Source organism: Vanessa tameamea, chromosome 24 (assembly GCF_037043105.1).
Source record: "Vanessa tameamea isolate UH-Manoa-2023 chromosome 24, ilVanTame1 primary haplotype, whole genome shotgun sequence".
In the NCBI taxonomy this organism is placed as follows: domain Eukaryota; kingdom Metazoa; phylum Arthropoda; class Insecta; order Lepidoptera; family Nymphalidae; genus Vanessa; species Vanessa tameamea.
This window is the reverse complement of record NC_087332.1, coordinates 8,661,084-8,686,405: the sequence shown is the minus strand read 5'-3', so window position 1 is coordinate 8,686,405 and position 25,322 is coordinate 8,661,084. Positions and strand designations below refer to the sequence as shown.

At 31.7% G+C, this 25,322-nt stretch overlaps 6 protein-coding genes across 7 annotated transcripts; 3 read left to right on the top strand and 3 right to left on the bottom strand.

Annotated features, from left to right (window-relative positions):
- Position 1: 1 nt before the first annotated feature.
- On the bottom strand, positions 2–1,720 carry LOC113399590 (uncharacterized). The gene has a single exon (XM_026638751.2). The coding sequence runs from the start codon at positions 1,654–1,656 to the stop codon at positions 259–261; it is 1,398 nt and encodes a 465-aa protein (XP_026494536.2). The 5' UTR covers positions 1,657–1,720; the 3' UTR covers positions 2–258.
- Positions 1,721–2,055: 335 nt separating this feature from the next.
- On the top strand, positions 2,056–3,743 carry LOC113399578 (uncharacterized). The gene has a single exon (XM_026638732.2). It carries the CDS (start codon positions 2,267–2,269, stop codon positions 3,113–3,115), a length of 849 nt encoding a protein of 282 aa, XP_026494517.1. The 5' UTR covers positions 2,056–2,266; the 3' UTR covers positions 3,116–3,743.
- A 1,723-nt stretch (positions 3,744–5,466) lies between these two features.
- On the bottom strand, positions 5,467–14,489 carry LOC113399582 (biorientation of chromosomes in cell division protein 1-like 1). Of its 2 annotated transcripts, XM_026638737.2 has the most exons (5): positions 14,235–14,488; positions 12,141–12,301; positions 8,523–11,764; positions 7,845–7,940; positions 5,467–6,151 (listed from the first exon to the last, which is right to left on the bottom strand). In XM_026638737.2, exons 1-5 carry the CDS (start codon positions 14,319–14,321, stop codon positions 5,976–5,978), a joined length of 3,762 nt encoding a protein of 1,253 aa, XP_026494522.2. In that variant the 5' UTR covers positions 14,322–14,488; the 3' UTR covers positions 5,467–5,975. The 2 variants fall into 2 exon arrangements, with proteins under 2 accessions (XP_026494522.2, XP_026494524.2); XM_026638739.2 differs by lacking the exon at positions 7,845–7,940 and having other exon boundaries at positions 14,235–14,489.
- Positions 14,490–14,878: 389 nt separating this feature from the next.
- LOC113399587 (uncharacterized) lies at positions 14,879–18,706 on the top strand. Its single transcript, XM_026638745.2, has 3 exons — positions 14,879–15,047; positions 17,574–17,965; positions 18,171–18,706. The coding sequence occupies exons 1-3, from the start codon at positions 14,960–14,962 to the stop codon at positions 18,339–18,341; spliced, it is 651 nt and encodes a 216-aa protein (XP_026494530.2). The 5' UTR covers positions 14,879–14,959; the 3' UTR covers positions 18,342–18,706.
- Gata (Glutamyl-tRNA amidotransferase, subunit A) lies at positions 15,116–16,778 on the top strand. The gene has a single exon (XM_026638742.2). The coding sequence runs from the start codon at positions 15,227–15,229 to the stop codon at positions 16,703–16,705; it is 1,479 nt and encodes a 492-aa protein (XP_026494527.2). The 5' UTR covers positions 15,116–15,226; the 3' UTR covers positions 16,706–16,778.
- Positions 18,707–18,762: 56 nt separating the features above from the next.
- LOC113399584 (cilia- and flagella-associated protein 206-like) lies at positions 18,763–24,862 on the bottom strand. The gene is made up of 11 exons (XM_026638741.2): positions 24,622–24,862; positions 23,957–24,198; positions 23,554–23,731; positions 23,262–23,436; positions 22,598–22,790; positions 21,803–22,084; positions 21,084–21,226; positions 20,732–20,856; positions 20,196–20,305; positions 19,323–19,554; positions 18,763–18,862 (listed from the first exon to the last, which is right to left on the bottom strand). Exons 1-11 carry the CDS (start codon positions 24,827–24,829, stop codon positions 18,813–18,815), a joined length of 1,938 nt encoding a protein of 645 aa, XP_026494526.2. The 5' UTR covers positions 24,830–24,862; the 3' UTR covers positions 18,763–18,812.
- Positions 24,863–25,322: the final 460 nt, after the last annotated feature.

The window sequence follows — 25,322 nt, the reverse complement described above, 5'->3', positions numbered from 1 at the left end:
ATGTATTTTTTATTGTATTGTAATTTCCTTTAATAATACAATTTTTTTACTTAACTCAGATTATAATACATAGGATTGCCTTCATAATGCCAAAGTACATCCTCTATCCTCCTCTATTTTAAATATTTAGTTCAAAATTTATTAAAACACAATAAAAATATATCTTTTAATATGGTTAAAGCACAAAATATAGAAAAACAGGAATTGTTTATCCTTATGTTGAAATAGAAACTAATTAGATTATTAAATAAAGATAAATTATTTAAGACTAAATCCAGATAAAACAATGTTGGCATCATCAGGAGTGTTAAAGATATCATTTTCAGAATCATAACCAACTAAGTCTGGTGGAATTTTTAATAACTGTAAAATCTCCGAGGTGTCCATATTTTGACGATCAGGCATCTTCGTTTTCATTAATTCAAGAAGCTCTGTTAAAGCATTCTGACATCCCTTTTGCCATTTTTTAATTAAACTTCTTAATTCATCTGTTTCATTAGTCATTGCTTTTGCTAAGAGTAAATTTTTCTTCATTTCTATCCTCCCTTTTAATTCATCAATATCTTTTTGTGTGATTGATCCTGTGGACTTTGATTTAGAAGGTTTTGTGATCTTATCATATGATTTTTTAATCAGTATTGTTCTCTTATCACTTACAAAATCATCATCATCAAAATCATCTGACTGTTGTGATGACTTTACAAGATATTCTACCTCCTTCGGCTTAGTTTTATTTTTAGTTGTTTTAGATTTTGGTTTGATTTTACTATTAGTTTTCAATTCAGTTGTTGATGTTGTTTTGTGTTGTAATTTTTTAACTGTTTTTTTATTTTCTTGAAATTCATCACCATTGTCATTTATCAGTATTGATGTTTGATTTTGTTCCTTATTTAAATTGATCAAAGGTGTGTCGTCCGAATCAGAATCAAATAAAACTTGTGTTCTAGAGATATTTTCAACTGGTTTCAATTTATCACAAGCATCTATTTTATCAATAGACGATTTAAATAGTTTCTTTTGAATAACAACAATACACTCTTTAGTTAAATTATCTGGACTTTTCTGCTTATATTCCACTTTAGTATTTTGACTATTATTTATTTCTACTGCAGCCTCTGTGTTATTAGATTCACATTTAAGTACCTTTAATTTATTTTTAGAAATTGTCCTAGATAGTTTTGATACGTTTATATTTTTGGGAGAATCTAGCTCAACTTCGAGTTTTACAGAATCACTTTTTTCATCGCTTGTTATATTTGATTTTTGAGGAACAGTTTCATTTTCCTCTTCACATTCCTTTGCTAATAATAAAGTTTTGGATTTTTTTCTTGGTAAAAAATTACGACTTCTGTTAATAACATTGGTGCGTGGTGTATTACAGGACGTATGAGCGTCTATACATTCCACATTAGGATCCTCTTGCAACGATTCCTCCTCTGCGGGAAACTTTCTCTTTTTTGTGCTTTGTTCCTGTTTTGGTTCAACATTACTTTCACTACCTGATAAAGGAGAAATAAAAGGCGAAGGACCACTTTTTCTCCAATTACGAGAAAGTCCGATCCTTCGACAAGGGGTTAATAAAGATTTACTGATACCACCAGGAGTCTTAGGTGATTCGCTTTTGTTATTTTTTTGTATTGATGATATATTTATCATTTCTAACCTGTACTTCACAATACTTTTCAATATGAATATTATTTTGTAAACAATAGTCTTTTGTCGCAGCTGTCAAGCTAAAATATAAACATTCCCGCCAATTTTCGTTCGAAAAATTATTCCAAATAACTTTTCAAAACATAGTTACACTCACAAATCGTTCAAACAAAAAAAAGTGTTTTATTAATTATTTTTCAATTTCATTGTAAAATCTTTACATCAAAATGGTATAATTAAAAAATAAGAACTACAAACAATTTCAAGTAATATGTATTTCTAATTCTTATAGACCTATATAGATTATTATCATAAATTATCAGATTTTAGTTTAATCATTTTTGCTCATGTCAATAATTGTTTTATATTATATGAAATTTAAAAACCCTAGATGTCAGTACCATTGTCTATGTCACATGGACATTGATAATCGAACCAATCAAAAAACAAATTATTTCGAGAAAAAAAAAACGCGCTTTTGATTTCGACACGCTCCACGACAAGATCTACAACTTAATTTAGACTCTAAGTGTAATTAATCTATCACACTAACTACTCGTTAACAAGGAATAAAAGATTTTTATTGTGATAATATAAATAAAAACATTACATAATGCCACTATTGCGATTAACTGCTGGTACTTTTGGTCAGTTGCGTACCTTCGCAACGTCATCGGCCCTTGGAAAAAGAGTGAAGACCTTTGCAATATATCGTTGGAATCCAGACGAGCCTGACAAGAAGCCGCATACCGAAAACTTTGAAGTCGATCTAGACGATTGCGCGCCCATGGTGCTTGATGCCCTATTGAAAATAAAAAATGAAATGGACCCAACCCTTACATTCAGACGATCTTGTCGCGAAGGTGTCTGCGGCTCGTGCGCGATGAACATCGACGGTATCAATACACTCGCTTGCATCAGCCATATCGATCAGAACCTCTCTAAACCTTCAAAGATATACCCTTTGCCACACATGTATGTAGTAAAAGATCTCGTGCCTGATCTTACTAACTTTTATCGCCAATATCAATCCATAGAGCCTTGGCTGCAGCGTGACAAGGAAGCAGTTAAAGGTGCGGAGACCCAGTTACTTCAGGATGTAGAAGATAGAGCTAAACTTGACGGTTTGTATGAATGTGTACTTTGTGCATGTTGCTCAACAAGTTGCCCGTCTTACTGGTGGAACGGTGACAAGTATTTGGGTCCTGCAGTACTGATGCAGGCATATAGATGGATCATTGATTCTCGTGATGAGGCTACAGCTAAACGTTTATCGAAACTAAAAGATACCTATTCAGTGTACCGTTGCCATACCATCATGAACTGCACTAGAACATGTCCAAAAGGTCTTAACCCTGGCCGAGCCATAGCCCAAATTAAAACATTACTGTCAGGAATTGTCAAGAAGCAAGACCCCATCATGGACCCGGCAGGTTTAGAGAAGCAAACTGCACAAAACTAATAATTATGGCTGTAGTTAAAATTCTATTAAGTTTTTGCCAATATGTTAATTTATTAGTTGACAATAATTTGACTTTAAGAAAAGTACAATTTGATAGTTAAACAATGCAATAATTAAGAAGCTACTTTGATATGAAATAAATGTAATAAAATCATTTAAAGAAAGAAACAAATGAAATCATAATCTCTTTGAAACTAAAGTTAACATTATTTCACAATATTTGACTCAGTACTTAAGTACATAGAACTTTACAATGATGCTATCCCTTTATTTTAGAAGAAAAATGAGTGGAAATCTTTAAACAAAACTGACCTTATACTTGACCTTAATTTATATAAATAAACATTATAACAAGTTTTAGGTAATTGTGTATATTAGTGAAATTATCGAAAGTATTATATCAATCTGTAAAGTAATCGTGTAACATACATTTTATACACATTTTAATTTCAAAATGAGGTTGATTAATGTATGAAGTTATCGAACGTCCTTTTGAGGTCATTTATTTAACATCTTTCAAGCGTAAATTATTGTCATTATTTATTGTTCATCTCATTAGGTGTATAAATGTAAGAAGTTACATTGTATTATTTTGAATTTTGTTAAATAAACGTTTATTTTTTCTGCATGAGTTTTTTTTTTAAATAACCTATCATGTCAAAATTAGGTCCTAAATTTAGGGTTTATTAGAAAAATAATGAGTGTTTTTTTTAATAATTGTACTGAGCACTATATAGCAGTGCTTACACTGGGTATGTATCAGTAATTGTATAATGACCTTCAAGTCGCTTACGAAACTCGTTTTCAAGAAATGGCCTGCTAATGTAATAAATAAAAATGTCTAAATTAATGCAAATTAGGAAACCAACAATTAAGTCAGACTCATTTAGAGACAAAATACAAATACAAGGAGTTTTTGTTTCAGTCTAATATTAATTTACTCTGTAATCAAATTGTAGGTGGAATTAAATTGTTTTTAAAATGTATATCGGATAAAATTACGTATAATAGCTATTTTAATGACATAATGAACACATACCTAAGTGGAACGGAAAGTTTTTAATTAAGACATAAAATTATGAAATAACAGCTGCTATTAGAAATGTTTTATCTTATTTCAAATCGAACAAAAAAAAATTCGTCGATTAGATTTCCTACATTATTATACTTATTTTTTTTTTATTTTACATATCACAGAAATTAGGCATAGCCATTAGCCCAGCAGTGGGATATTTATAGGCTGTAATGTTTATATATGTTTTGTCTGTTACGTTTTCAACCACTTAACTAATCTTCATGAAATTATGTTCACGCTAACGTGTGTAACAGAAAAGGATACCCTCCCCCTTCAGCCCCACATGCTGACTCAAACTGGTAAATAAGAACAACATTTGAAGAATTTCAATAATATTTATTTAAATCGATAAACATTTAACAGGTGCTATATATTTTATTTTATAATTCCTTGACGATAATACAAAGCGGTAAATAATGTTATTACGACAATTTTTATTTAATTTACTTAATATATATCATTATTTTAACTTATACTTAATAGAGATGTTATGTAGAATTAAGTAAATGAAAAAAATATATGACCAAAGGACGGAATTCGTCGAATTTCTCGTACAAGAGTTAAATCTTGAGGTTATTCCGTTAACATTTGAAAAATAGAAATAAAATTGTTTACTTAACCAGAATCCATACAAACAAATCTTCAAGCACTTTTAAGAAATCGTTAATTCCTTCAAGGTTCATTTTTTTATTATTTAATTAGGATAACCACAAATAAACAGGTTAAGACATCGTGACGTGGCACGTTGCGAAGTCGTGACGTAAAAAACAATGTTGTCCATTGTAAAAAGCACGTCACGACATCGTAACGTGCCACGTTGCACGGCACAACGTTGTGACATAAAAACTGACGATTAAGAATAAAACTTAGGATAATATTTAGTTATTTATTTATGACTCGGTATGAATGACGTCCATAGCATTCCATAAAACGAATTTATTGGTGGCAGTCCTTACGCTGTACCACAATAATTTCTGAAATCTACTGATTTAATCTATCAATTTTTTAATGCCCTGAAGACATCCAATCGAGAACAATCCTGTAATTCTCAGGAAACACTGAAAGCGGAAGGACATTAAATGTTGTATGTGCTCCTCGTAAAAGTTAAGCAAAACGTTAATTAAAAGGACCAACTCATTCAGCCATCTTGATTTAAAACAAATCGATTGGTGACAAATTAATATTATTTTATTTAATAAAACTTAAAAGTAATGTTTCAATATTATGTATAGTGAATATAAATGTATTTATGTCATGGCAGTGTATTTATTAGTAATCTATATTTCGGCTATAATAAAATATTAATTTATATTATATTTTAGATAAGATACAAAAAAATTACTTCTCGGTGCTATTAAATAAATTACAAAATAATATATTACTTAAACACTTACAACGAATAACAAAATAAATGATTAATTAAATATGTCATAAATATATATTAGTAATTTTATTCCGATTTTAAGGAAACAAACATCGCTATATTTACATCATAAAGATAACTATGCTAGTTTTAAAATTTATTTATAACATAACATAGTCATAAACATACTTTCAATTCAATGTATTTTTCACCGCATCTGACAGTCAATGCGAATTAAAAAAACAAACTATATATTTATTTTTCTACATGGCGACATTGAAAGTGACAAGTTGCCGCGTATTTCATAGCTGTAAAACCGTTAATTTTAAAATCTTAACGAGTCTTCTAATTTCAAAAACATTTACTTCACGTCTATTTAGAGTGTGATGGCCCAAATCACAAGCTAATTTTGTACATAAAGTTTAAGTAATATGGTTTCTCCGTGAAAGAAAATGGAGTTTCGGTTTATAAAGGTCCGAAGTGTCGTATCTTTGAACTTTGTTCCGTTTTATTTTTCCATTCGGCGTCTGTGGTGTAGTTTGTGAGTTCTGTTCATAGTTTTCAACAGATTTATCGCTTGAAGGACTATTTGGCAAAGCTGAAAACAAATTGTTATTTATTTAGTTGAGTTTAGATGTAATAAAAGACAATCATTTTGTGGAACATATATTTTAAAATTTAAAATGGTTCATTGTATAAATCTGCACAGATATATCTTAATAATTAATTTGATCTTCCGTTTATTAGGGGAGGTCGTCCAACTCGTGAAATAGACCGTAAGAGTACATGAGGGTGGGGTCCAGGTTCCACATTATGAGCCCCAAAAGGGCGATATATAATTACTGTAACTTTATTGGTGATTTGCGTAGTGGTACAGAGACCACCGCAGAGTTAAGTAAAATGACTCACAAAAGAGAACCATATCTATACTATGCTGAGTTAGTTGGTCAATCCAGAAAAAACTGTAATAATGAGAAAATTTATCAATCATGCTGTGATAGTCTTGAGCGGGGTAGAAAAATCCGCCTAAATCATAATAAATAAGTTGTAGCTGTTCATAGAACTCACTGTTCTGGATAAAACAAGATTTACAAGTTATGTGATTACTCTGGACGGCCGACGGAGTCCACAACGTTAGACATCGAAGAAAAAATTCTAAGCACTCGTATTAGAAGGTAGACGTTTGAAGAAGAAATAACTACTTGCACTATTTGGAGTATCAGATACTACCATTTTGAAGATGCTATATGATAATCATGACAAAAGTCAGTGCAAGAGTGCTTGCTTTGCAAACATCAAGCTGCTTCAAAAGCAACAGCAAATTGACGTGTAATAAAAGTGTATGCCGTGGCCAAATTTTGTTGGCCTTCAAAGTTTTAGGGCGACAGTGACGTTGAGGGTACAATTTCGACGCACTTTTCGCACAATATTTAACTATCAAATTACTCCCTTGGTATAAAAGATGTTGTTTTTATTTACATTGGCCATAATCGTTAAATTATGTTTTAAAATAATATTACCGATTTCACCCGAAAACTGTTTACATATTAATAGCGATTTCACTAAATGGTAGGGCTTTGAGCAAGCCCGTTTGGTACAACCCAGTTTTCATATATTCTACAGCCAAGCCGCGATACTTGTATTGTTGAGATCTGGTTTGAAGGATGATTGAGCCAGTGTAACTACAGGCACAAGATAAAAATTGATAATCAATAGTTTCAAAGGTAGGAGGCGCATTGGTTATGTAAGGAATGGTAAAAAATTGTTACGGCGACAATGTTTATAGTGGTGACCACTTACCATGTGGCCCATTCGCCCGTCGGTCAATTATATCTTTAAAAAAAGGAAGAATATTCTCTATGTATTTGTATCTTAAACCATTATCAAGAAATTTAACAAAAAAAAAAACAATTTTTTTTTAACTGACTATCTCAAAAATATTATTAACTTATATAAATATTTTTTCTACAAAATGTTTTTTTTTTTATATATTCATGAATGTATTTAATGTTAATAAGGTTTTCGTTAATTAGATTTTCGAAATAGCCTTATTCAAAATGTAGACTAACGCTCGAACCATGGACGAAAACTTGATTCAAAACCCAATAACAATTCCAATTTCCAAAAACTTTCGATTATATTTTTATTGGGCTACGCTAAAATAAATATATTTTTAAATATGTGTTGATATTTGCTCAGAAGTCACATCAAAATAAGTACACATTTATATAAAAGAATATCTTGTAAGATTGACATTGAAAAAAATCCGTAAAATGAAAGTTTGAACTTACTAGATCTTTTAAGTCGAGGAAGGCCAACCCTTCTCGCTTTGCCCAAATATTTAGAACGAGTATTAGTTACGATTTTGTTAGAAATTTCTTCGTTCTCTGTAAAAATAAATATCACATCATTTATATCGTTTGATTTTGATTATTTCATTTCAAGTTCTTCTCGTTTTTTTTTTTAAACAGAAAAGAAATAGAAAGTAGGCTGTATTAATTAGTTATAAACTTGAAAATTAAGGCTTTAATTTTCAAAACAGTTGTAAGTGTTGAATTTGAACTTCCTTTTAAATGATAATGATGTACTCCTAACCGACTTCGGCCTATTTTATTAACGGAGACTAGCCATCTGTGCAGAAGATCTTATAAAGGACAAGAGTGTTTGCTAATATATGCCCAGTCTCATATTCCGAAGAGGCGACAACGACCAGTTATGCGCAAACTAAGGCTTCACGTGCTCTCGGAGGCGCGAGAATATAACATAACCAAACCCGGGCTTCCAGAAATTGTTTTACTCATACTTTTATTGGCCCGACTCGGGATTTGAACCCAAGAGTACGTATTATGAGTGCGTAACTCTCAACACCTGGCTTGACTCTGGGCCTCAGTGCTCGGCGTCCGAGCTGGTAACGCTGTGTAAGCAAATAATAAACAGCAAAACATTTCGAAAAATGAAAAATCACTCACCCTGTGTAGTCGATGATATTTGATCCGTACTCAATTTTCTTATTTTATTAGGCGTAAGAACCTGTCTATTATTGTTAACTGTTGTTTCAACATCACTCATTTTACGTTTCAAATTATTTTCGCATTCACTATCAATGTTCGAATCTGTTAAATAATCTATTCTTGGCATTTTACTCGGCGAAGCGTCGACAACATTGCCAAGTATGATTTCCATTATTTCTTGCCGAGACGTTTTGTTTACCATCTCTTCCAACTTAGCGTCATAATCGCTAGATAATTCAAACGAACATTCCGATTTGTCTGGACTAAACACATGGGACTTGAAACTCTCATAATCATTAGCTGCTTCGTAGTCAGCATCTATCGGTAGAGATATTTCGCTGGATATATTCACGTTTTTAATAACATTCCTAGTTTTCGATAATTTCAAATGGCCATTCCTGTGATAGTTTACTATTTCGTATTCGCCAAAGTTTGCCGACATTTCGCGAAGTATGTTTTCCTCATAGCTGTCGCAATTGATCAAGTATATTTTATTACTGATCGACGATTTAACATTGTAAGCCTTCAAAAACTTTTCAAATCTCGCTCTTTCTATTTCGGCGTTGTATTTTTCGTGTTCAGCAAAATAATGAAACTTATTTTCGTCACCAATATTTGGCTCTGCTTGTTTTCTATTATTTTGATTTCCTACTATAACTTTTTTGTATTCGATATTTTCAACTGCGTCTTTTGTATTTGTTTCCTCGACATCCTCGTGTTCTGAAAGTTCTTCAGCTATAACTGTAATTTCGAAACGTTCAGCTCGGTTGTTGTCAACGGGCAGCTTACTTTTGTCTTCATTTGATGTTAAATCTTTTGTTTTTCTTAAACCTTTAGGTTCAGGTTTAGCGGGCTCGTTTGACCTGTTTTGTCCTAAATCGGTGTTCATTGCGTTACTTATTTCATCAATGTTATCTGATGATACCAGTGCACCATTATCTACATCTACGTTGGCTACACTGGTTTTCACTTTATTAACAGAATTTTTTTCAACCTCAACACTAGCATCGTTTAATACATTCAACAGTTGCTTACTTGTGTAGTGTGATTTAGAAACATTTTCATGCATCGAAACATTATTAATGTTTTCATTACTCTGAACAAGCAATTCTTGCTTATGTGCCGTGGTCGTGACACAAGCAAATTCTAATTCCGGACCAGGAATACTCGAGTAAACCTGGCTTAAACTCGGCCGCACATTCGCTTGAAATTCTAAAAGCAGCGCAGCTTCTTGATTCATACGCTTTTGTTCCTCGTCTAAAAACTTGCGCATTTTCATCAAACGTTTCGCTTCCTCTAAGTTAGCTGCAAATTTAGGTTTTTTTATAGTTACATCAGGTACAAACGGTAGCCTCGGTGGCGATACAACGGGCTGCTCTAAATGACTATCTATCCTAACGACCGGTTTTTGTTGAAGAGATTCTTTAATTTTAGTTCCGTGCTCGTAACCAACGTTCTCTTTGTCACTTGGGCTTGTCGATTCACCGCTTGCAGTAGAAGTACTCTCAGATTTCGAACTACTTTTGCTTTCCTTTTTAGTTTCTGTTGTTTTAGAACCCGAAGGATGGCTCGAACCTTTCGAGGAAGAGCTACCGTCATTGGAATCCCTGTCTGTTGAACGTCGGTTCGGGTTACCTCTGCCAGATAGACTGTAATGATCATCTGTATCCTTTTTGCTTTTTTTATTTTTGTCTTTATCGTCATTTTTATTTTTGCTACTGCTTTTCTCGCTCTTGCTGCTACCGCTACTACTTTTTCTGTCTTTGTCAGATCGATGTGAGCTCGATTTTGATTCTCTAGGTTTATCCATAGAATTTTTATCAGAACTTTTATCTTTATCTTTTTGATTTGACGATGACGAGGAAGATGTCTTTTTTTCATCAGAATGCTTGCTAGAATGTCTATGACTTGAACTGGAACTCCGATGAGATTTTGAATCTCTATGACTTGATTTATGGGAGCTTCTATGCCTCGAAGATTCTCTACTATCTTTTTTATCACTTCTATCACGAGATCTCTCTTTATCACTGGATTTAGACTTACTTTCCTCTTTCGAAGATTTACTTTTGTCATGTTTGCTACTATCTCTAGAACTTGATTGTTTAGAGTCCGACTTTTTATCTCTGCTACTCGAATGTTTGTAATAATCCTTTAAACGATGAGAACTTTTGTGGCTACTCTTCTTTTCGTCTGATTTTCGATCCTTTCTGGAATCCTCTGAATTCTGATCATTTTCTAATGCTTTATTTTCTTGATTAATTTTACTGTTAGCGTCGCTTTCATAATCAATATGTAAGATGTTACTATTTGAACTATCTTCATATAGAGGTGTATTGAAATGGTTTATGTTAACTTGATTATTAAACTGGTAGGCCAAATTTGTTTCAGTATCTTTCTTTTCAGGTTTGACAGCATCGCAACTGTTTTCAGGAGACTTGGCGTCTATTGTAAATTTGAATGAATTTGGTTCTTTATTATCGTCATCTTTATTTTCAACTAAATCATTTTCGAATGCTTGTTGAGCATCACACGAATTTTCATTATTAAAGTTCCTAATAGGTGTTAACGGTGACATGTTTCTACGGAGTGAAGAATCAGAACTCGAATCGTCATCATCACTGTTTATAGGTTTGAAGAATTGTTCTTTTTCTTCCTTAGTTATATCATCTGGTAACGGAATGTCCGTCGATAATATTGGCTCTTTAGGCAGTTCTATTTTCTCCAATTCAACTTTAGTTGGGCTGTTTTCGGGCGGCGGTATATTTTCGGGCTTAATTTCCTCAGAAGGTAAGGGTATATTACTCTTATCTTCATCTGTATTCGGCTCGTTGCTTGGTAACTGAATGTCCTCTGCTTTTTCTTCGTGAATTGAATCAGGAGCAATATTATTTTCTTTGATGTCAGTAGGTGGCTTTTCTTCATCAATATCCATTTTACTTTCGCTAGGTATATCATCCAATTCCATTGAATCATTTTTGTCATCATTACTTTTAACGGAACCTGGGCTAACTGCTTCTAGGTCAGTGGGCAGGAGGTCATCAATTTTGCCATTAGAAGTTTCAGCAGTAACGGATTTCTTTCTAGCAATCCCTAAATAATTGTAAACCAAGTCTTCAACCTTTGGAATGAAGACTGATGCTACTTTGGGATTGACTACTTGATCCACTATCCTTTCCACGCCTTGTTCTAAGTAGTTGCCACTGAAAAATAATGAAATAAAAACATTTTAAAACCAAAAACAATAACTATGATTATTTATTTATAAAAGAAATTTGTAAAAGAAATGAGTTTTTTTATTTAATTATAAATTTGATCGGGGCGCTTTGACGTGAAATGTGATTTTATAAAAGTATTATAAAAGAACTACAACATTTGAAATTAATTAGATTAATTAAACAGATTAGATGAAATCATTTTTTTTTGACAAAAACTCACAAACATGTGTGTATGCACGAAATCAAATATACATCTCTGACGACAAGTACATGTTAAGATTTGTTACCTCCTCCAAATAGAAATTTAAAAAAATAAGAATAATAATCTTATACAAAATTATCTTGAAAAAAGAAAACTCACTCCAATATATGCTTCCTGAGCTTTTCTCTCAATTGATTCTTATTAAGATCTGGCTGCCAGGTCTGTCTAGACAGGAATGTCGACACAGAGTTCTCAACCCTTTGCCGCAAGTTCTGGTATGCAGGTCTTGTGTCTACATCTGCGATGCAGTCCTTGCGAAACTGTAGACATTGTTTTTATTAAAGTAAACTAATGGTGCCAACTTAATGAAAAGTTTTAGAATTTATTTCACCCCACTGGTTGATTGTGGGTTGGCAGAATTTCATTTTATTCATCAATTTTGCCACAATTTGTTTATATCACCGCAGAGAAAACCAAAATCATAAAAAGAAGAATGAATATAAGAATAGGAGTTCTTTCCCGAGTTTAAAACTATAGTCTTTGATTATCATATGTCATTGTATTAATTTTTGATTTAAAACAATATTGGTCTGATCTGGGATTTGAACCTAATAGGTAAGTTAACCACTAGACTCAAGTAAGTCTTTTAAATGCCATGTGATCCTAGTAACGTGAAAAATATTATTCTGATATGTTTGTTTAAATTGATGTGAAAATATATTCTAATATGGATTTGCTAAATTCCTTGAGTACTTTTATTATAAAGTTATTTTATCGCAATAGATAATAAATAAATATATTTAATAACAAAGTTACATATTTGTTTTTATAAGTAGTGTCTGTCATAGTCAAAATGATCACAGCAGGTTATGGACACTCATAAATTGTAATTTAAAGTATTCATGCAAAGTCTCATCTCCAACCTTCAATACAACATCCAAAGGTATTCTGTATAAGGTTTGTTATGACAATGTATCGATAATGGATTTTTAATTGATATATTTTTTTTAGGTTAGTTAGTTATTTAAGTTTGGCCTTCAGATACAATTGCAAAATTTCTTATAAACCATGATATTATTATGATTTATCAAACAAAAAATCTATCAAAAATATGAATTAACTAGGATTTCATTAAAATAACAATTTTTAAAAATGTATTTAGTTCCTGCATCAAGTGATTATAAAATGAGAAAATATTTTCTTGTTAAGCAACTTTCAACAAATAAAATATATATATATATAAATAAAAATACATTAAAAATTTAGCCAAGTGTTTAAATTTATTTATATTGTATTGTTAAATTGTTTGAAATGTAAGTTTAAATATTTTTCAAATGATTTATTATTGATCAATGTTTTTCTAATAAATACAGTTTTACACTTTCTTATATAGTCAAAATTAAAACTATGACCAATTCGGAATAGACTATACTTGAGAAGAACTGACAACAAAGAAACTAACTGGGTTATCCTTGCAATTTTCAATGTAACGGAGAATTATTCAAAATAAATGAGTAATCAACATAATATTAAAGGAAGATTTTATATTAAATGTGCCTTCATACACAGACTTTTGAGTTTGGTTAATTTACTAATGTTTCATTGGAATTTTAGTGATTGAAGTATTCTCTTGTTAAATACGTACATAGCAGAACCATAGCATGAAAACCACATTTATATTATTTATTATTCTTTTGAAAATAATTTTAATGTTTAAATGTATCATTGTACATTTAAAATCACAAAAATAATTTGGAAATATTATTGATTATGTAAAGATTTTTTAAAAATATATTTTAAAACAAAATAAAGGAGATTTAGGATAAAACAATAATTAGATGTGTGTCAGTATTCATATTTTTTGTGTGTAAGAAGCTATTAGATTTATGATCATTAAAATGAATGTATTTGAAAAGCAAAATGGCCATCTTGGATAAAAAACTATTGGAATTATAAATAAATGATATTTAATTTGTTTTATTACAAAATAGTTTAAAAGAAAAGTATCATATATAAAATCACCATAAAAAATAATGAAATTTAGGCTAAATTTGTATTAGAAAAATAATATCATGTTTAAAGATTGATAAGGAATAAAAATTTAAATTCAATTTCGTTACTAAATCTCAATACTCAAGTTTACATATTCGATAGGCAACGATATATAACATATGTCGATATTTTAAATACGTTGCATGTCTTTAAATATTATTCCAATGGTTTAAACATGTTTTGTGTATAAATATTTCTTACCTGGTCAAAAATTCCTTTAGATTTTAATTCATACACTAATTGATCGACTAATCGAGGGTCACCGGGCATATATTGCAAATGAGCCATTTTTATTTTACTAAACAAAACATAAGGCACCCTTCTCTTATATAGTTAAATATAGTCAATATTAATTCCGATCCTTTTAATCCGATTAAAATACTTCTCTACACGAAAAAATCAAAATACTTTTTGACAATCAATTCCACACTTTGTACCATTATCTTCGTTGTTGTAGCTCTGACTTTGAGTATGCATCCTAATATTTGTTTGTTTTTAAATTATACCAAATAATATATCTTTATATGCTCATTCAATCATAATCAGCATATTAGGGTTATAATTTATATTTTTTTAACGTTTTTTTTAATTAAAATTATATTTTTTAATAACATTTTTGAACGTTTTTTTTAATGTATTGCCATATTGTAAATTGAAATGACGAAACTTTCTTTAAATGTAATTTTTAGATTGTGAATTATAATGATTAACTCGTAAATCATATAAAGAATTCAATATACTTTTAAGTTTGTATAGTATCATTTAAATTAAATGTTTAATTTCATGGTTAACCATAATATTATTTACTGAGTTGGTGTATGGCAATCCAATGTACAACACTATATGTCAACATAAGATAATTTAAATTTAAACTTCGTTAACGAAATTAATTGTTTTATATTCATTTCGCCTTGTAAAGTGTAATCATGAAAGTTAATTGTAGTGAAAACGAAACTCATTATAAATTATATGAAGCTTTAACAAAGAGAGAAAATCTAGAACAAAAAGCTTTAGGTAAGTAACGTATTCATCGTATAAACCGTACAATTTTAGGAGGTTTAACTAATTTGACATTTGCGTGTTATTATTGTTGTACATAATATAGTTGGGTAACCAATAGCCAACATAAATAAAAAATAAAACATAACCTGAAGAAACAATTATTTTAAAGCAATAAACATTTTTATTATAAAATGAATAAATTAACATCCTATAGTATAAAAGAAATTCATAAGTCGTTCCGTGATAAACTTTTAACACCAACAAGTTTTATTGATTTGTGTATTCAACGGGCGAAACAAACGAAAGAATTAAATGCTTTCATTATTTTAACGGACGAAATAGCTGAAAACCATGCAATTGAAAGTGAAAAACGGATATATATCGAAAAGAAAAGCCTACCATTGGACGGCATTGCAATCGCTATAAAAGATAACTTTTGTACCAAAAATATAAACACAACCTGTGCTTCGAACATGTTAAAAAATTTCGTACCCACATATAATGCAACTGTTTATTCTCGACTTTTAAGTTCTGGCGCGTGTCTTATTGGAAAATCGAATTTAGATGAATTTGCTATGGGTTCAGGTACTGTAGATTCAATTTTCGGTCCGACTCGCAATCCATGGTGTAGCAGTGAAGATTGGAGAATATCAGGAGGTAGTTCAGGAGGAAGCGCGGTAGCTGTGGCGACTGGCGCCTGTGTAGCTGGCATAGGTTCCGACACGGGTGGATCAACGAGAAATCCTGCAGCTTTGTGTGGTGTTGTCGGTCTTAAACCAACCTATGGTTTAGTTTCTAGATATGGATTAATACCTTTAGTCAATTCTATGGATGTGCCGGGCATTTTAGCGCGGAGTATCGACGATTTAACTATGATATTCAATTCTGTAGCTGGACCTGATATTTTGGACTCGACAACCTTAAAGAAAAAATTTAAACCTGTTAAAATTGAAGATAATATTGATTTGTCTGAAATTAAAATTGGTATACCGAGTGAGTATTATTGTGAAGGTATGAGTGAAGAGGTGTTAGATGTATGGAGATATGTTACAGATTTGTTAGAGAAAGAAAAATGTCAAGTCAGAAGTGTTTCATTACCCCATACATCTGTGTCCATAGCTGTATATTCAATATTAAACCAGTGTGAGGTAGCAAGTAATATGGCAAGGTATGATGGATTAGAATATGGATTAAGGGCGGCAGAAGATTATTCAACAGAAGAATTGTATGCTTCAACGCGATCAGAAGGCTTTAATAATGTTGTACGATCTAGGATATTTGCTGGAAATTACTTTTTACTGGCTAGAAATTATGAGAAATACTTTCTAAAAGCTTTAAAGTTGCGCAGATTAATAGCAGATGATTTTAATCAAGTTTTTAAAGGAGAAAATTCAGTGGACTTGCTATTGACTCCAACAACATTATCGGAGGCTCCGTTATATAAAGACTTTACCTCGACACATAATAGAGATCAATGTGCGTTACAAGATTATTGCACACAACCTGCCAATATGGCAGGGATACCAGCCATTTCAATACCTATCAGATTGTCAAAGAATAATATGCCTTTATCTATACAGCTGATGGGGCCGTTTTTATCTGAACAACTTTTGTTGAACATAGCCAAGAAAATTGAAAGTTTAGTTGACTTTCCAAGTCTGAAAATGTAATTAATGATTGTAATGAGTATTAGTATTATTATATATTGTGTTATGTGTTATATGTAAATTCTTTGTTAAAAAACTGGCTTTTTATTTGAATACATAATCTAAATGGTGTAATAACACAGTTTAAGAATATGGATCAGAATAATACTAAATTTCCTTAATTATAATTAAATTTACAACCTTTACTTTTTTCGAAGGTTTTTTTTATTAAAAAAAAATATGTTTATTGCATACACAAATAAAAAAAAAATACTCCAGACTGAATATCAAATAAAATATAAGAGTCTTATCATTGAGGTAATCAGATATTCTGTATAAAGATGCTTGCAGGTCACAGAAAGCAGGAACAATATATATATAGATTTATAATACAAACATAAATCATAAATAATTATAATATATATATAATATATTATTAATAATGACCTTTATCATCGCAACTTTTAACAATTATTTCATATTTGTAAACAAGTGAATTCTTTGATTTACTAGAATTTTGTCGAACTTTATGACCTTTTTAAAATGGAAATAAAAGCTATCTAGTATAATCCAATAATTATACCTACCTATTTTTATCTTTTGAGTACACAATTTGAAAAAAAAAGGTTTTTGTATCAATGTCTCATTTATTTCAATTATAAATAGTATTTTTCATAGTAAACAATTTAGATTTATTAGGACTCGCTAGATAGCTACATCTCTCACTTAGGCACTTATTGTGACCACTGAATTTCTTGTCGGTTCTTCCCAGAATAATCTACTTTTCGAACATTTAATTTAATCCTGACACATGATTAATGGTGCTCATACGAATGTGCTTGAATAAAAACATATTTAATTTTGAAATTGTAATATTATATTTATTTTTTAGCCTCACTGACTTTAGATATATTGAAAGATCTAAACATATCCATTGAAAAATTACCACAGAAATCTCAAAACATACTCCGTCAAGTGGCTGAAAGCCAATCGCTCTTGGAAATAGAAAATTTAGATTCGGTGACAATTTCCTTGCATCGTTCAAGAGAGATATCAGAGAAATTAGCAGATGAATATGAAATACTGAAACTTAAACAGAAAAATGCTGAACTTCAAGCAAAAATCAATCGTAACAATAGTTCAATAGAAGAACTACGCAAAGAATTGGAGTCTTCTAAAATCTCCTTGTCCAGTCAGAATCCGAATCCTGAGAATATTCATGATCATATTAAACAAATGAAACAAAAATTAGTGTCGTACGAAGAGAACTATGAAAAGGCAAAGGTAAAATAATCGTTTATATGTGTCAAATGCTTTGTGGAAGTCCAAAACTTATTGCAATTCAAAATATTTATCTAATGCTAGGAGTATTGTAGGATTGTTAGACTAATAGTTATTGGGTATTTGATTATATCCATGTTAAATTAATGTCGGCGTGATAGATAATATTGTTTTATTTTTTTATGTAATGCAGTACTTTAAATTCCAGAGTAAATACGCGGTTCTATCTGTACCAGAAGCAATTTTACCAAAATCTCTTGCGTCCCAAGTGACGTCACTACTCGCCCTTCAAGAAGAAGCCTCGGCTTTAAAGCAGAGAGCTGATGACTTCTTACTAATGAAAGAGGCAAGAGAAACGTTCAGTAGATTGAGGCGATGAGAGAAAAAGCAAGCCGCAGTTTATTTACTAAATACAAGAAAATACTATTAAGTTAACTGGATTCAATTCAATTACGTCTTTAGCAAATTTAACATTTGTTTAATAAAACAATCATTTTTTTTTTAAATGTGCATTATTTTTGAATAAGTCATTTTGGCGCCCAGAGAGAGACCACTTCTTTCCATTTACAGACGGTTCTACGGTTTGATTACATTTAATTATTGTATTCGCCAAAGTTTGTATGTTTGGGTTTGATAGTGGGTGAGCCAGTGTAACGACTCATTTTTTAGGCTGTCTTCATTAAATGAATATAAAAAACAATACATAAAGATATTACTTCATAAAAAAAAAGGTTTTATTACTTTAAATTATTTTGAAAAAGAAAACAACAATGTATTAAATAAACATTTTTTGAGCAAAATATTGTACATAAATCTTAAAATTAAAAAATTCACAATTTATAAAAGTTTTTTATTCTTCTGAAGTCACGCACGGCCAACTGCATTTTTCTACAACTCGAGCTGTTGACACATTACGCATTATGATTTAAAAAGCTTGAATATCTAATAAGAGTTTTAAACACGACATACTACTTGGTGGTAGGGCTTTTTACAAGCATGTTTGAATGGATCTGATGGACCCACTCATCAGATATTCTACCACCAAACAGCAGTACTCAGTATTGTTGTGTTCTGGTTTGAAGGGTGAGTGAGCCAGTGTAACTACAGGAACGAGGGACGTAACATCTTAGTTCCCAACGTCGGTGGCCCATTGGTTAAGTAAGGAATAGTTAATATTTCTTACTGTGCCAATGTTTATAAATTGTCGTCTATCCATTTGCCCGCCTGCCTAACTAAATGAAATAAGAAATCTAACCTTAATCTTACATTCATTTTATGGACAGAGCTTGAACAGAATAGATTAAACTAGTTACCAATACTGTTAAGTTAGTAAGTTATTTTAATTAGTAATGTATAAAACCTTTTTCCTTTTCCGAACTAGTAGCATGATTCAACTTCATAGGGTGTTGCCCATAACCAATTTGTCCTCTAAGACCCCATATGAACACGTCACGGGGATTCGTATTAACACCAGAATCTTTCTTAGTCTGCAGACATTTATCGCGTGGTTCAACCGTTTGACAATGTATTTCTGATCTGAGATGGCTGTAGTCCGTTTGGGTTGAATGAGTTCGATAGTTGACTATTGTGGCCTAAAATTAGAAATTGTTTTAAAAAATCAATTATTAGATTAAAATGTTGTTAAATCATATGAAAAAAATACAGCAATTAGTACTACCTACTTATTGCTTGCAGATTTTAATAATTTAGACGGTCTTATTAGTTCTAAGGCTGCAAAACGTGGGCTAAATAAAAATAATAGCTTATTCTGTCAATATTTTATTTTAGTCAGGAACTTTATAGTGTTTTTCCGTGCCTCGTAAAGCACGTAAATTATTTTGTCTTATGTCTTTAATGTTGTATCATATTACAACATAAAAGAGATCACACAGAGACAGACTATGAGTGCTGGGGAATAGTGAAGTCTGCACCTGTGATTGCCATGACAACTCCGTCTGTTTAGAACGACCTTTCATAAATCAATCTAAACGGACATAATAAATAGATATATTTGAGCGCACTAATCTTTTGGTGTCAGAATCTTCTGACGGATTAATATTTAAAATTTAATTTGGGCTATCATCAGGCTATGGTCCACTGTTATACCGTGCGGAGCAGTTATACTAGTACGATACTACATTGACTACAAAAACCCCGAATATTTGGGTTTCTTAACGCAAGCTGTAATTGTCATAATGGGAACACAAACCAATGAGTGTCTTTGAATACAAACCCATTGACAGGCACGTCGCTTCCACTGCCACATGTCCCAGGAATAGTTCTTCTCTATATGCCCGTCAATCGGATGAATATCCGTTTGTACATCCTTATCCGATATCTTTGCTGATGGTAAGGAAAAGTATAATTGTTACGGTAATATGGAAAAATTAACACATATATAAATAAATAATACACTCGTAATTTCTATCATTAACAGTCCATCGTTTTTATTAGCATTAACTTGGAAGTCTTATAATATAACTTTTGCTCGAAAGTTGGGTAACGTGGGTTCCAATTTCGGGTCAGGAAAATGCATGTTATTTGGTTTTTCTGGCAATTCTCATTAATAAATGTTCAATGTTACACTCTCATTTGTCGTGGGCTCATAGAGTTTTTATTACTGAACAATTTCTTCGCATGTGTATTATGAGAGTAAGATTGCCTTTGCGCACTAACACCGAAATTAAATTTTCGCAGCTAGATAGTTTTTGAATGTATATAATATTATAATGTATATTAATCATGAGACATAAAAAAAATTATATATACTTTTTGGTAAGACGCGAGTGACGAGATTGTCTATAGTCTTCACATTCTTGACATCCTCCAACATATACAATAAATTGATAACATGGGGGTTATTTCGGGCGAACTCTAAAACCTCGTTGACGTACCTTCAAAACAGTGAAATAAAATTATTGGATAGTGGACCGTAAGCCAATCCTCTTTGCACTAAAGAGCTGCTTACCACTTTATATGACCAATCTACAATCGCAAACTTCTGCATTGTTACCAGCACAGTAAGTGAGTTTCATGATGAGTTTCTTTAATAAAGCTCATATTCACACTTGATCGCTTACGATTGGATTAACTTCAAATTCTTAAATTAAATTAACAGTACCTTTCAGAATCTTTACTAAAACGAGTCGCCATCTTCACGCTGCAGAACCCGTAGCGGTACCCTTTGGATTGGATCAATCCTACCTTCATATTACTAGGTATAAGGGCTCCCACGCTGAGACATAACGCACAAAAACCTAGAAACTAAAATATATTCAAACATTAGGTACATTTTTGTATTTTTAATCGAACTTGTTGTTGTTCTAGTGTTTTGCTTATAAATCTACAGATTCCGTGTTTCTGGGTATGGTCTGATTGTACAGGTCTTGGGTTCTGGCCCGTTCGGGCTAAAAGAAAGTAAAACATTACCATTTACAAGTTAAGAAGGTTGCCATAATTCTCAGAAAGTACCTACTTCAAGCGTTGGTCATCGCATTTTCATGTCGGATTAGAGCGTGTCTCTCTGTGCACCAACGTGTATACTATAATAACTCAATAACTATAATAACCTCCTGCGCAGTTAGTTGACTTGTCTTAAGAATAACTCCTAGGTCGAGTAAAATAGACAAAGATCCGTGACAGGCAAGTAGTTAAAACACGTAAACTGTGTTTACATGTTCTCTCTCGTGGAGAAACCTTTATGATATAAATTTGTTAAATGTTACCAACAGTGTATCATCGTGATGGAATGAGCTATCAGCTTCTTCTTAAACATTAAGAGAGGCAGTCGTTATTGCTTTTAGAGATGCAAATTAATTTATGAATACTCTGAGTACTAACCTGTATGTTTCTGTCATTGATAACAGTAAAACTGCCGTTGTAAGCTACATAGTTCTTCAGCGAACCCAAAGTTATCCTGTCAGTTATACTAACTCGGTCACTCATTCGATCCTGATCAGTTACCACGCTCTTACCTTCCAGCATTTTATCTATAAGATGGTAGGGTATTTTCATTTGATCTGAGATGTTACCAAGAACCGACATGAGCCGGTTGACAGTTGACATTAAGTACATTATATTTTGCATTGAACGCCACACTCTCCAGAGTTTTGTGAATAGAGGCTAAAAGTATATAATTTCAAATTGAAATGATACTTAAAATAAAGTAGCTCGCCAAGAGCGTGTAATGAGAATGATTACAACAAATTTACTCGGTGATTTGCTTTTGTATAAGTCATCAGCCACAAACTTATCATATATTGTACCGGTTGTGTTCTGGTTTGAAGGATGATTGAGCCAGTGTAACATCTTAGTTCTCAAAGTTGTTAACGGCGCATTGGCAATGTAAAGGATGTGTAATATTTTTTAATGCCAATGTCTGCCTGTCGGTCTATAAGCAGTGGTTACCACTATGCATCATTGGTTTTTTTTTTAAATATTCATTGGTTAACATAATTCACATAATCAGGATATATTGACATTTACCAGCACTTTTAAATCACCAATTGAAAATCTCACTGCTTGCACAATGGTTAAATTATTTTCAAAAGACATATATTTTAGGCCCCCTCTATTTCTACACTTGTAGGTCAGATCCCAATAACTTAAACATGTATGTTATTCACTATAACTTACGAAAACTGTAACAACCGGCACAGCAGCCTTATATTTTACAGTTGCGTGTAGTTCTTCCAGAACAAGTTTTACTTTTTCAACATAGTGGGTGCCATTCTTTACCATCGTTTCAACGTCAGATAACAATTTCCGAATATACAATTCGTATTGACGATTGAAGGCGAGTAATTCGAATATCTGTCTGTAGTCATTCCTGTAAAGTTTTTGAAATAAGTTAAGATTTATCAAAAACAAAAAAATCTTTCGATTTCTTGTGAATTTTTATTCTACTCTAGAATAGACAAAAACAACTGCCTAGTTTTGACTCGACTTGAAAGGCTTGACTTTACATACTCTACTTAGTAGTAGGGCTGTGTACTAGCGCTTGTGGGTAATTACCACATGGATAATATGTATATTCAGCTAAATACTTAGTGCAAGTTACCAAAAAGTTTCTTATCATCTGATAAAGAAGCGAATATTCATTACCCTCCCACTAATAAATAATAGTGGACTTATTATATTTTATAATGGTATTAAACAGGAGATGAAGCCGTTGTCCAAGTTTTAAGGAAAATTAGGAGCAATTACTCAATTATTTACTTAAGATTTTCCCCAAAGCAAAACATAAAATAGGCTTTGCAGCTTAATGAAATTGGACAATCTTACTCGAGTTAATACTAACTCAGTCAATTCCGAGTTTGTTGGTATATCAATCATAACATTTCCAGTTTCATCTTGAATGGTTATTGTGTCTGCTATTGCTGTTGTCAAGGAATTAACTCTTTGCATTACTGTTATCAAGGAATTTGATAATGAAGCCAAACACGCCTTCCCTGCGTCCACCAGATTAAATGGTACTGAGGAAAAAGAATACTCTGAACCAAGTGAGCACTAGACCAACGAAGCAGTTTTATGCATATTACAAACAACAAACAATAGTTTTAAATATGTTCAACTGCCAAAATTGTACTTACAATCGGGTATCCCTTCGCCCCCTTTTTTACAGTCTCTATTAAACAGCCTGACACCAGATGCAATTTGCACCAAATCTATCAATTGAGCCATTTTCTCTGATCTCGGCAAAGCTATGAATATTTTGAGATCTTCTATTGAAAAAACGCTTTCTAAAGCTGCCACGCCTTCTTTCAGTGTCTAAGAGTAGAAGAGACATTTTCTTATAATGATAAATATAATTTGTACAAAACTTATCAACGCTTAATTTTGAAAGCCACGGGAATAATCTACATTTTGATATCATCGGTATACTGACATCAATAGTCGTTAGTAAATAATATAGGTATTCGATAATATAAGAAAAGCGTCAAACTAATTAGCTGATACAAATACTATTCTATTAATATATTGAAATATACATACTATAATAGACCCCGGATTACCAAGTCCACTAGACAGAATAATGTATATCGATATCTTTCTAAATAATTTCTTTAAAGCCGCATCATCTTCAATAACAGGATCCTCTTCGAGTATTTCATTAATAAGTGGTCGAAGACAGTGGTCTATAGAGTCTAAATGTTTGTCGATAAGATTTTGTAATTTGTCGTAATTCATTTGCATTATGAATTGCATTTTTAACGTGTTTATTGAAGTTTCGCTGCCTGTAAATTGGTATAAACAGTTTATGTTAGTGAGTTAATATACTAACACCTAACCTGACGATCAACTTCTAAAACGCGAGCGACAAGTAGTTTAAAATAAATATCAAGCTACGAAATAAGATCGGACCAGCCCAGTGTGGCCACCACAACAATAGAACACGTGTATTAAACCAAAGAACAAATTCGGCCAATATTTATTGTTATGAAAAGCTGGTAGGTAACTATTTGCAGAACTTTTTAACGAACTTCGCAAACTTAAAATTGATTTTACCACCGGACATAATATTGAATTCATTCAGTATTATGTGGGGTTTAAAAGCACAATATCCTAGATTCGATGGATGGTGTTGACGGTGCATCAATTGTGTAAATAATAATCACATTTGGGTGTCTCACTAAATTAAATTAAAAAAGGTGTCTTACTTGTAAGCATATTAACGCAGTCATCCACGAAAGCTTCTAAATTATTTCTACTTATTGTTTTAGAGAACATCCGTCCGTACTTTGGATTGAGTAAAAGTAAATCTATTAAATAAATGACGAAGTCTGTATCGATTACGATGTTTTGTGATTGGCAGTTTCGTGTTATTTCGTTTGCCATGTTTTTTATAACATTTTCATCGCAAGCCATTTTAGTAAATTTTATGCAAAAATATTTTATTATAAAATGATGCAGGAACTGTAATATACTTAGTCAGAAAAATGAAAAGTAGATTTATCAATGTTGTTATGGTAACGATTGATAAGATACGTCACTCATAAAGTGAAAAATAGTTTAAGTACCAAATTTTTTTTTAAACTGATTGTTTTTTTAAATGTTTGATGTTGTAAAAAGCAACCTTAACTATAAAAGAAAAAAATAAATCCTTGTAAAATAACTTAGTTGTCCGTCAAAACTCTTTTTTTCAACAGTTTCGTCTACGCAAAAAAAGGATATGGCCGTTTGCGGTTCCCATACAAGCATAAGTGTAGGTAAAAAAATCGGAAACCGTAAATTCCTTGTTCCATCAGTCTGTTTGATGGTACCGAACCCTCAGTGCGCGAGTTCGACTCACACTTGGCTGATTTTGTTTTTAAATTAATAGAGTAGGGCATATTTCTTACTATAGGCCCTTGCTGGTGAA

Coding starts and splice junctions, on each gene's coding strand:
- LOC113399584 (XM_026638741.2), bottom strand. CDS start 24,829: ATGGCTTGCGATGAAAATGTTATAAAAAACATGGCAAACGAAATAACA. Junction 24,199..24,621: donor CTGCGTTAATATGCTTACAA/GTAAGACACCTT, acceptor ACCAATTTACAG/GCAGCGAAACTTCAATAAAC. Junction 21,227..21,802: donor TCAATGACAGAAACATACAG/GTTAGTACTCAG, acceptor AATATATTTTAG/TTTCTAGGTTTTTGTGCGTT.
- Gata (XM_026638742.2), top strand. CDS start 15,227: ATGAATAAATTAACATCCTATAGTATAAAAGAAATTCATAAGTCGTTC.
- LOC113399578 (XM_026638732.2), top strand. CDS start 2,267: ATGCCACTATTGCGATTAACTGCTGGTACTTTTGGTCAGTTGCGTACC.
- LOC113399582 (XM_026638737.2), bottom strand. CDS start 14,321: ATGGCTCATTTGCAATATATGCCCGGTGACCCTCGATTAGTCGATCAA. Junction 12,302..14,234: donor CTAAAGGAATTTTTGACCAG/GTAAGAAATATT, acceptor CAATGTCTACAG/TTTCGCAAGGACTGCATCGC. Junction 7,941..8,522: donor AATATCATCGACTACACAGG/GTGAGTGATTTT, acceptor TTATTTTTACAG/AGAACGAAGAAATTTCTAAC.
- LOC113399587 (XM_026638745.2), top strand. CDS start 14,960: ATGAAAGTTAATTGTAGTGAAAACGAAACTCATTATAAATTATATGAA. Junction 15,048..17,573: donor TCTAGAACAAAAAGCTTTAG/GTAAGTAACGTA, acceptor TTTATTTTTTAG/CCTCACTGACTTTAGATATA. Junction 17,966..18,170: donor AGAACTATGAAAAGGCAAAG/GTAAAATAATCG, acceptor TTTAAATTCCAG/AGTAAATACGCGGTTCTATC.
- LOC113399590 (XM_026638751.2), bottom strand. CDS start 1,656: ATGATAAATATATCATCAATACAAAAAAATAACAAAAGCGAATCACCT.